General features: G+C 31.2%; 1 protein-coding gene across 2 annotated transcripts in view; it reads left to right on the forward strand.

Annotated features, from left to right (window-relative positions):
- Window positions 1-12,574, forward strand: part of LOC135122534 (retinal guanylyl cyclase 2) — a 217,168-nt gene that overhangs the window by 140,509 nt on the left and 64,085 nt on the right. For both annotated transcript variants that reach the window (XM_064046770.1, XM_064046771.1), the window contains exon 9: window positions 1,469-1,628. In XM_064046770.1, the coding sequence (XP_063902840.1) occupies window positions 1,469-1,628 (160 nt within the window). The remainder of the gene's footprint in view (window positions 1-1,468; window positions 1,629-12,574) is intronic.

Genomic DNA, 12,574 nt, shown 5'->3' on the forward strand with positions numbered 1-12,574 from the left:
CCTAATGTGCTGTTGACTGTTGGAGACACACTAAATGTCTAGTTCGTTTTGTTGTTCTTTCTTCGGACCAAACCTGATACTAGTTTGCCACAGATGATATGGTTCTGTTTAACTGGGCTACAATTTAGCGAAACGAAAATTCCTCTTCCCGAAGATCCACTACTCACCTTTAAAGTGGCAGTTGTCTAAAATTTGGACGCTGACGCACTCTAGACTTTGTGACAAACATGTCAAACAGTATAATGTGACGGAAAAAGTTAAATGAGCTATTCATGCAATTAATACGTTCTTTAAACATAAAATTTCATTAAACAATCATCTTTTGTACTTGGTGGTCTTTTATTTTTGTCACTCAGAACATTGATTTATATTAAACAGGGCTTTCATAAATGATTCTAACATAAAATGGGTACTGATTTGTTCCACCTCTTTTGAAGTGTGTAACTATGATGACAACGTTTGACCATGTCCATGGCCATGAAAGTTCAAACGTTATAATTATCTCGACAGATAACATTAACCGTATTAACTGAGATTTTTAAAAAGTCTACCATTACTAAGAAGTGGCAACATTTTCAATTTTCACAGGTTACTGGATGTATGAAACATTTATGAAAGCCTTGAATAAGTCAGTAAAGTGCAAAGTGCTACGAGTTAAATTGCATTTATGATTTTTCTACTATGACAAATTTTAAAATGAAAAAGTATGATTTTATAGAGTTGAATTCCATCTCTATTCTATTATGTATTCATTCTACACATGATACCAAAGTTTGAGAAAGAAAACGTCAATTCGAGAAAAAAAAATACAAAACTATTTTTAGCTCTTGGCAACAATTATCAGGATCTTGTAGATTGTCAAAACTTGTTGCCCACAAGTTGACTTACCTATACATACTATGCATTATTATTGTTTGGAAAGACTTTAGTTACGATCTTTTAATATCATATACGCTTTAGCTACAAGCAAGTCAGAATTAAGATATTTGAAACATTAGTCAACTAAATAATACAATGGTTGATCTGTAGACTACAAATTTTTACACGCATGTCCATAGAAATTGTTACACTCCCAATTTTTTCCTATATATATCCTAAAAAATAAATGTTTCTTCCAGCTAGGTTAAAGATTTATATTTAATTCTGCAAATTTAGTTCTGTTGCACATTTTTTGTTCAAAATTCAGCAGCGCCATTTAAAATATATTTATTCCTAGTATTTTCAAATATATCTACATAATTTAGTAGTAAATTCAACTGCATTCTGTATGATAAAACGGTTTTGATGTGCACCACTAGAAATTGAATTCTATTCTCCGTTATCTTTTATAAATCTTTTGTTCATCCTAAAACAAGCGTGGTATGCGGCACCTCGCTATTACATGAACAATGAAGTCTTTGTGTACGGAAAACACCTGAGGCGATAGCAGGCTTATATGTACTATCTCAACTCCTTTGCTACTTTTCAGGGAATGAAATACCTTCACTCCACACCAATCCGAGTCCACGGCTATTTGACATCTCGTAACTGCGTCATAGATGCCAGGTGGGTGTTAAAAGTCACAGACTACGGATTACCGGCGTTTTACGAAGCTCAAGGCTTACAACCCCCCGTCAAAACTGCCAGAGGTAAGCAACATCTTATCACAGCATTACATTCTAATACAATAATTATTTCTTTTATATTTGATGTAAACTTTTACGTTCAAAACAAGCATCTATTGTCCGGAGTAATAACATGAAATGATACTATGTAATACTTAGTGGCAGTGGCTATAAGTTGGAGCCCTAAAATTTGCATGACATTATTAATTTAACTAGTTCATTAATTTCTGGCTAAATACTATAGTCAAATCTCAGATGTCTTAATTGTTATTCACCTAATTAGTGCCTTATTAAGACATGAGTGTAAAGTTTGGAAAATATAAAATGTGTTTAGAGTTCCGTATTGATCATTATGCATAATACTAATGCAAAATCACTTGTTGCATATCTGTTTTCATATTCTATCAACAGTTAAATGATTAAAATATTTAACTTAACTTTAACACAGTCTTGAGATAAAAGTGAAATAACCAGTAGTTCATTTCCCATTTTTCGTTAAAAAAACCCTCAGATGTAATATAAAAAGTTCCCTACAACCTTTATGTTGGCTGCCGGCGAATAATTTATTTAAAACCATTTAACCTTTTTGTTCCTGAATTGATTAAGTGAATTGACATCATTTTCTGAACAAAAAACTGATTGGATGAAATATAAATGTTCCGTCGGACACGGATAAATGTATAACAGAAATAGGGAGAATATCTGTGGTATAATGTATTATTTTATGACCCTAATGAGATAATAAGGGTTGCAACTGTAATTACCGTCTAATAATTCTACTTCACGCAGTACTAATGGATAAAACAGTTGAGGTAGAGAGGGTGTACACCCTAACGTTTCGCAGTTAATACAAACCCCGAATAGTGCAATAGCGCATTAGATTTGTCACTTACTTCTTGAAACCCAGATGCAGCACTTATTATTATTATTATTAACATTAATAATATTAATAAACTAACGGCTCAGTAACCTAGTCAAAGACAAAGATAAAGAGAAACTAAACAAGAAAGGAACATAAGTATAATGTTAATTTAATTAATAAAATAAAATAATGTTAATAATGTATTAACAACGAGATGCTAGTATCCATAACACTTTTTAATAGTTTGATTTGTACAGTTAAATACGAATACAGGGTGACGCATCCAGCAAAAATGTACATAGCATCAACTCGTTGAATCTGGTCGTGTTTATTTTCTCGCTCATAAAAACATTAATTCTCTCAAAATTTATCCGAACCCTGTTAAAATAAAAAAAAAATAGACTCACAAATTATTCTGTTTATTTTAAAAGCTACTTCACTATATGAATGATAGGTCTAAAATACGTAAAAAAATATATATAAAAGCGACACGTATGTATTTTTTTCCCTTAATAACAACTTGTCAGTTATGCCTCATAAAATGAGAGAGAAATCTTGGTTGTCGCCGTTCGAGTTTATGCAAAGCGACGTTTAACATTTACAGAAAACTCGTCTTAGATATGTTCATTTAAGTGTGATACATGACGTACACACAAATTAGTGATTCTGGGAAAATTTCCGTAAAGATAGACTTAAAAATTAGGTAAAGGATAAAAATTACATTTTTCCCCTATTTGAGGGGATATTGAAGAAAGAAGCACAGATTCGTGATCCTGTAGACCAGACTTTAGACCGCACTGAATTCTGTTACTGCCAACTTGAACAAATATAATAATTTGATAAAAATGGTGGAGGCGCCAGGCTAAAAGAAAAATGCTATTTTCTTCGTTATTTGAGAAAATTTTGTAAAAATAAGCACATATTGATGAAATACCCTTTAGGATAGACCACACATTCAGACCAGAGGATATCCTGTTACGACCTGTTTGAACAAGTAAAAGGTTTGCAAAAATGGTGGAAGTGATGTACCGAGTTTTTTTATTTGTGATCTACTTACCCAAGAATTTGTTAACAGGGCGTAATTCACTTTGTTTTTAAAAATTTGCAATTTCACAACATAACCTGACCATGGGTCGTCTGTGGCCACGGTTGTGCCGATCCCTAAATCCATGGAAAATAATAACTACATCTGCTTGCCTTGGAGTCTCTCGTCAAAATTCAGAATGCTCATCTTCAAAACCCAACAGTTTATTAAAAAATATATATTTTTACTTCCCCAGCGTAAACGAAGGAAATATTGTAATCGAGTCCGTCGGCCGACCCTCTACTTTTACGTTTTCTCGAATGCTTTGAAATCCTGCAGATATTTTAAAGTTATTATAAGCATGACAAAAATTTAATCAAAATATATTTACTTATCCCCTCCAAAAAATTGATGACGTCAGCTCAAAATTTTGCCGAATAAATCCTACCTAAATTGTACAAAAAAATGATGATTTTGTCCTTGTAATTTATCATTCCTTTCACATTTTTGGATTTGCATGTACAGGGTGACTCAAAAATAATAATGAATGCGTGAATTTATTTTATTGATTTAATCAGAGACTACAAAACCGAATACTTCAAAATCTTGGAGATGTTATCATAAGCATGGTAATTTACATAACCGTCTTCCGGGTTGGAACCGTGTTAATTGAGTTTTTGGGCCCAAAAACTCAATTAACACGGTTCTAACCCGGAAATGATCATGTATTGATTCCGACCGTGGAAAACTCGGAAATTATTAGCATGGTAATTTTTTTAACAAAATGTATTTGTTTATCAAGCCCCAAAAGTTGATGACGTCGTCTCAAAATTTTGCCGAATATATCCTGTCTAAAATGTGCAAACTATGATCAGTCCATACTTGTAATTTATCACTGGATTGAGATTTTTTTGATTTGCTTATGCAGGGTGACTAAAAAAAATAATGCAGACGTTTTAAAGTTATTGTAAGTATGGTAAATTGTTAATCAAAATATATCTGTTTATTCTGCCCAACAAATTGATGACGTCATCTCAAAATTTTGCCAAATAAATTTTACCCAGAATGTGCAAAATATGATGAGTTTTTACTTGTGATTTATCACTGCATTGATATTTTTTATATTTGGTTATACAGGTGGCTCAGAAAAATTAATTAATGAGTCAATTTGTTAATTATTGATTAAATCAGGAACGGCTCACACCATTTTCCCAGAAAATTTTCGGAATACAATAGGTACTATTATTTTTAGTATTACACTGCATCAGTGTTGATATACATGTCCTTGCAAAAATGTTGATGACGTCATCGCAAAATTGTGTAAAGGAAAAACTCAAACTCAGCTCGAAAATGCTGATTAATATTATTATTATTATCAATCTTTCCCAACAGTGAAAAAAAAATTAACAGGGAAAGATAGAGTTAAATCAGATATAAAGAAAATGTATTGAATATGTTTCATTGTACTTCAGGAGCGAGGGAAGTTCGGTGGAAACAACTGTCGACCAATTTTTTGTATTTTCTATTTAAAAACATATGATTCAGAATTTAAGATTTTTGTCATACTATAAATATTACTGTACCATCTAATTCTAATGCTCACGTTGAAGCCACTAACTGACAGTAATTAGAAACATCTCTAAAAAAAGTGTTCTTAATTTTATGATAAAAAACACAAAAACAATTGACGCCCATTTAGAATGTTAGCTACTTTTTGCCCTAACTGAAATTCTTTAGAGAAATATTGATGTTTTATATTCGAAAATTGTACGAATTAGTTCAATTTCGTTCCCTTGGTTGATTCTACGTTAATTCAAAAACGACAAAAAATTCCGGTCTTCATTATGATTTTCGGTGATTAATCAAGAGTGTTGTATTTTAATCTTCTTATTTCAACTTCTGTTAAAGGAAGCAACCAATTTCATGTGAAAGGTACCTAGTTATAAAGTGATAAATTTCTATGGAAACGTTGAAATGGTTAGACATTAATCCTTTCTGTTAAATAGGTTTTGCTAAAGTTTCGCCGATGTATTACAAACAGCATTTGTTTAACTCGGCATACTGTACGCATAGTAAAGCAAGCAAAGACAGGTTTCATGGAAGAAGACGAGGAGTACTAAAACGGAAACAACTTTTATACAGCTGAAATACTTTACGGCCGTTTGTACCTACCAATGTTGATTAACGTTTCAGTATTACCTGAAAACTAAAATATGCTATTAAATCGATGTGTATTTTTTTTGTTTACGTAAAAACAAAACTTTCACAGTTTATTTATTAACGAATTTTAGTTTTGAGCAGCGCTTAAATTTGCTTAAATTTCAGATAAATTTAGCGAAAACGAACGTTAGTGCTATAAACCGCATTCGTTAAAAGTGACACAGAAACAGGATTATCCGGGTAGGTATCCGTTTGCCTTACTCTGGTGAATGTATAAACTGGTTTAAGCTTTAAAATTTACGGATTGTATCTAGAGTATTTAACCACGCCTGGTTAATATATTGCCGCAATATCACAGTGGAAGTACAGCACATACTTTTTTCGAATGAGGAATTTCAGAAATTCAGTGTCGTAAAAAGGATGTTTTATTGGTTAGATTACATTATTTGGTTGCTATGAATTTAATCCATAAATATGCAGAAACATTGCTGACGCATTATTCGAACAAAGATGCATTATTAAATTATCCATTACGCAAGGAAGTTGTCCGATGCAGTTATCGTTACGTGGAATATCTGCTTTAACAAATTTTGTAATTCTAACAGAATATGTCAGTACATTTGTACATCATGAAATGTTTTCACTGAATATGAATGCTGTCACTAGCATGTGCTAGACATTTCGAGGAAGTTTGTTTATCGCCCGAGCGCTAACTAAGGATGCATCATAAAAAAGATGTAATTCAACAAATGTTTAATTTCATGTTCTCTCCACACTTCACAACTCTTAGAATATGAAAATGCAGATTAATCGTTTTCGTCTAACCATCAGAGCAGAATTTACAGTTTCAGTTTAAAAATGGTTGGATAATATAAAGCTTCATTTCTGAACAGGTGGGAAACATACGTAGGTATATTGAAAAAATTGCATCGAACAAATTAATTTTTTGAAGATACATAATAAAATTTGATTTTGTCAATTTTATTTTTTATAATAACTTCTATCAATTAAAATAAAAGTACTGTATTCACAAAATTTCATGAAAATGAGGTAAGCTATTTTTTATTAATTCATTAAAATATTCTATTGTTTTGCCTCATTCATTAATTTTTTTGAGTCATCCTGTACAAACAATACTAAAAATATGAGCGCAGTGATAAACCACAAACGCAAACTCATATTAACACATTTGTAAGATTTTTTTGCAAAATTCTGGATATGTAAGGTAAAAAATAAAAAAACAAAGAACGGTTCATAAATCACAGGCATAGAAGTATCTTATTTCATAGAATTTAAGTAATATTTACTTTATAAAATTTTGCGGTGACGTTATCAAATTGGTGGGGATGATCAGACAACTTATGGTTAGTGTTTTACCGTTTATATTCACGATATCCCTAAAATACACCTAAAACGTTACAACAATCAGTTCATAGTTTTAGAGTCTAATAATATCACCAACAGACGATAGACGACATACAGACAGACAGACAGACAGACAAACGAACAAAGGCTTATTTTGATTAATAATTTGCCGAATGAATACCATGCTTAGGTACTTAGCTTCAGTTGGGTACGTTAAAAACAAAAAAGCATTAAAGCTAGTAAACTTTAAATTTTCGACTAAGAACCCCTTCGAAAAATATTTCACTTACCGTGTGTGATAGACTTGGACCCACTGGTGTTGAAAACTGTAAAATTTTAGTTTGGTCATCCTTATAAATTATCGTAATACAGAAGCATAGCTTTATATAACATTTTTAACAAAGTATGTTTGTTGCATTGTTAAATAATTGTTCAATTATGATTAAATTTCTTCTTTTGTATGTATATATAAACTATGTAACATGCTATAAAATGCAAAGTTTCATTTTTATAAATTCTAACAATATTTAATGTGATACAATTGTATTAAGTGTTATTTTAGCCTACAAGACTACATTTTTATTAAGAAATTGTTTCTTCGTTGTGTTTTATTTTATTTGTTTTTTTTTTAATATTGCACAAAATATTTTTTCTTAATAAACCCCTTCATTTTGAACTAATATTTGCCACATATTAGTGATTGTGGTCAATCTATGTTAGTACGCAGATTTTTGCTTGTTTCCCGATCCCTTGTTGTTATGATGTTGAACAATATTATATGGCTGATAGTAAACCTTAATTACCTCTACAACTAATTAATGTATTAGCCGCAGATAATCGCTGAAGGTTAAATAGGGATCATTAATTTAAGCTTCAAATTAGTGATGTTTCAATCGACCGATAAATTACCTTAAATATTTGTCAGGCAATATAAATTTATCACTTGATTGATCTAATATTCAAACACTCGAATATGAAACACGGAAGACAGAGCTGTCAGCAACTTTAAAAAGGACTGACAACTTCGTAATTTATCTTAGACTTTGGCAACCAAATGATCCCTTTTTGTAAGGGAGTTCGCTGACACTGAAGAGTTCTACATAATATTATATTTTTAGTAGATAACTTCAGTTCAATAAAAGAGCAGCCTTTTGAATGAAATCTTTTCATTGTTGCTTTGTAATTCACGTTGCTTTTATTTGACGGGAAATTTTGTATTCAGAATATTTTAATAAAAAATGGTGCAATTCTTTTACTTTGATACAAAAGCGATAATATCAAATAAAACTTTCAAACAGTTTTATATACTGGGTGTGGATTTGTTTTTTGTATACGTAAATTGAAATAAACAACAATGTTTCCCCTTTAAGGATTTAAAAAAAAGTCGTACAAGGAAACGCTCTAGGGAACTGGAAAAGATTTTCAAAACCGTTTTTACATTTTCATTATATTCATTTAGTTTTTGAACAACACGAAAATAGAGAGTTAACTAACACTGGCCTGAAAAAATGAATACATTTAGGGTTGTTATTTTAGTATTCTTAAAACAGTTGTTTGATATAGGTATTCCCAAATTTTGTCGTTAGTTTCCCTTAGCGAAACATTTTTATCCTGCGTTAAGATATATAGCTTTAGATTTTCAACTGCAAAATTTTCTATTTTCGGTATTTATTCACATAATGTGTTAACAATATCGTAACTGAAAATATTCAACAACGTAGAAAAATTTCTTGAATTTGAATAAAAAAATTCTGCCATAGTACCAGTTTACTAAGGAATTTTTTTCATCTTCAGTATACTCCTAAAATTATAATTCTAATTCATACTGAAAATAAGCACTTTTCTAGGAATAAGAAAAATGAAACCGATGAATTAATCTGATAATGATGATAATGATTTAGTCATTTCGAGTGACTACTAGATAACTAATATTGGTGAGAATATTTTGAATTTTGTTCTTGCTTTAATTAAACACTTAATGAAGGTAGCCAAGGTAACGCCGTTTTTACAAAGATTTTTGAATTGTCTACAATTTTTCCGTTACAACTTTTCTATAAAATCATATACACAGGTGTCCCAAATAAAACTCCACCACCCAGTTTGTGTATATTTAAATTGTTTTTTAATTATGTATAACTCGCCAAATGTATACAATTACGGGAATTTTATTAAAAATATGTTTCACAAAATATAAATGTCACGCCACAGGTGTTCGTTTATTCGTTGAAATATTGTCCTACTGGGCAGTTAATTTTAAGTTTTGTGAGAAGTTGAACAGTGTACAAAAGCAAAACTGTAATCGTTTTTATCACTCCCGCGTGGCTGCCTCCACTTTTTAATATCAAGTGGAATATATTTTTATAAGATATTATTACAAGGAATATAGAGGGTGATTCAAAGCACTACTGCATAATTTTAAAGACGAATTATATTGCAAAAATCAGTAAATAATGCTAATGAAAACATGAACATGAAAATAGAGAATTTTAAAATTTTGTGAATGATCAAAATTACTTTCTACCATGTTAATTATTAGAAAACAATTCTTATTGTTAACGTTAACAAAAAATTGAAAAACAAATGGCAAATGAATAAAAAATATTTATATTTATTTATAATTCTTCATAAATACTGCGTTATTTAATTACGAAAAGTAATTTTCTGGTTTATGTGAAATTTGTTTACAACCTGTCAGAGCAGAAAGGTGAATAATAGTGTCTACTGTACAACTCGCGTGAACTAATTTTTAATGGACGCAAGATCTTTTGCAGTTCGTGGATCATGCGGCGAGGACTCACGTATTCAAACTTGGAGCTTTATGAATCATTAATCATAAATAAAATCACATACATAATTTCAACGAATGTAATCGCAGAGTGTCAAAAAACAGAGTACCAGGTTACAACTGTTGACGTTTACATAATGTTTCATACAAATCTGAAGTTCTGGTAGGGAAATTTAAAATGCTAAAATTTGGTAATTGTCAACGTCCTTTAAATATTACCGTCATTAATTTACTTTACGAATGAAACATTACGCGCAACCAACTGCTGTGCTTAGTTACCAAGAATACTACCATTATTGAGAAACTTAAATGTTTTAGCTTTAAACTTTGTTGAAATAAAAATAAGAAGACCACCGACTATCCCAGTAGAGAAAATATGTTTCCGAAGTTTTTATAAGAAATCCTAAGGGATTCCTGCAAAACTCACTCGATATTCAAGTTTGGTAAATTTCCTGTAATTTAAGTGAATAATAGAAAGAAGTAGAGAGGGCATTCCTGAGTTCCCGACAGCAACCGGGAAAGCTCTAGACGTACTCGTTATATATTTATGACGCAATTAGAAGCAGTCTGAGCAGAAAGATGATTAATAGCGCCAATTTGTCGGTTCAGAGAATCACAAAAGCTGCATTCCCGACTTTTGTAGAGAAACTAGTTGCCATATTATTTTATGGCATAAGATTCCTTTGATCAACTTTGGAGGTAATTATCTACTAATTTAATATACTTGTATCTGTCGGATATTTAATTGTACGACACCCTTCTGGTTGCACCTGTCTTTTAAATGGAAATTTTATAACATTAAATTTTGGACATTGACAACATTTTTTAAGTTTATTTTTGTTATTTATACTAAACGATAAAAGTAAAAGAACACCAAGAAATAATTATGATTTTGTAATGAAATTTTCTACGCGGGCTAACGATTATTAATTTATTACCAAAATAAATATTAACTGGCATTTCAATGTTATTTGTCCAGTAGTTCTTATTAAGGTAGAAAACAAATCTTGTACGCTGAAGAAGAACTTATCATGGTATGTATGTATGTCTCATTTGACCATTTCCGTCACGTTATTGTGTTGAGGTGTTTTATCACAAAGCCTAGAGTGCGTCGACGTTCGAATTTTAGACAATTATGCTACTTTAAAAGAGGTCGAATAGTGGATCTTCGGGAAGAGGAATAATCGTTTTGCCAAATTGCAGCCCGATTAAACAGGATCGTATCACCTTTTGCAAATTGTTATCCAGCTCGGTCCCGAGAAGCAGCAGCACAATATGTTATTATAAGCGTGATCTAAGATTGTAAGTCGTGAAGGAGCGTTTTTTGATTACACGTTTGGTTTCAAACTAGTAAGTAGTTTGTAGAAGAAGAAAGACTGATAACTAAAAACGCATTTTAGGCTAAAAAAAACCAAAATAGGCCCTAAAATAGACCATAAAAACGGGGGATTTAGGCCCGAAAAATGGCGAAATAGGGGCTTAGGAAAGTTTTAGGAAAAATAAATTTTATGCAACGTCTGGTTTTCTTTTCGATCTACATTTATTTTATTATTTTACATAATCAGCCTTTATTAAAATTTGCATAACAATTTAGACATTTTTCTAAATTTTCGGCCGAAAAATTTCTCCATCGCAGGACGTTAAAGGAGAATATTGAAAATTAGAAATTTTAGTGGATTTTATTTTTAAATCTTTTTCTATATTTTCCCTTTGTAATACTTTACCGTTTTACCGACAAATTGAAGCTCTCGGTACCCGGTATTTTTTTCTAAAGTATCTTGAAGTTTTTTAAGTAAATGCCACCTAATTTCACCGGGGTATGTTCCAATCGTTTATAATATTGCTCTACTATATCTACAGACTGACTTAAGGTCAGTCTAATGGTCTCTAATATACTTATACTTGTTTTTAAGGTGGTAAAATGTGATTTTATATAAAGCAAATTACATTTATTTTTGCAAACAGTGTTGAGCATCGGCGATGCATTTCGACACTGGGGAGTCAAATTTCAGAATAACTTAAAATATTTCATTTAATTTAGAATTACACAACAAAATTATTAACAACAATAAACGGCCCTTTTTTAGATCGTCAAAATGATCGCAATAATATATTGTCGCTTCAATCCATGAACTCCATCGTGTCAGAACAGGTTCTGGAGGCAATGGACAATCCGGTAAGGTTTCCCAGAAGGCTTGGATCCTCAGATGAGCTTTACCAAATTCCCGCCATAATATACCTGTATTATTATATTTGAATGAACATTATCACTTTAGAAATTGGGTCGCAGATCGCAGACCAAATTTAAATTGGGCTTACATCTGATTAGTTACCTTACCTTAACAGCAACTTTGCAACCGTGCATTGGTAAATATAACCAATCTGCTGATTCACGTTATTAAGATGCAATTTGAACACTGATGTAAGTCGAAATTAATTTAAATCGATGCGAGAAAAATGTTTTTTTTTAATAATTAATAGAATTACCTAACGACTCATTGATAAAACGTACCACTGTTACATTATTGGTCTTTTCCAATATTTTCAGTGTTAGTAAATGTGTTGTACCAGCTGCCTCTACAGATCATTTTCCATTACAATGTTTGCAACATATTGACCATTAGAATTTGTAGTTTCATCTACTGCTATCCACATATCGTGAACACCAATATCTGTTCCAACTCTGTTAATCAACTACAAAACTACAATGTAAAATAACTAAATAAATAAAATAGCAAACATTAGGATGTTCCCAATCTTAAGTTTCTATGCAA

The sequence above is a fragment of the Zophobas morio genome, unplaced genomic scaffold (assembly GCF_036711695.1).
Source record: "Zophobas morio isolate AGI-343-1 ecotype UQ-CSIRO unplaced genomic scaffold, CSIRO_AGI_Zmor_V1 ptg000005l, whole genome shotgun sequence".
Taxonomy (NCBI): domain Eukaryota; kingdom Metazoa; phylum Arthropoda; class Insecta; order Coleoptera; family Tenebrionidae; genus Zophobas; species Zophobas morio.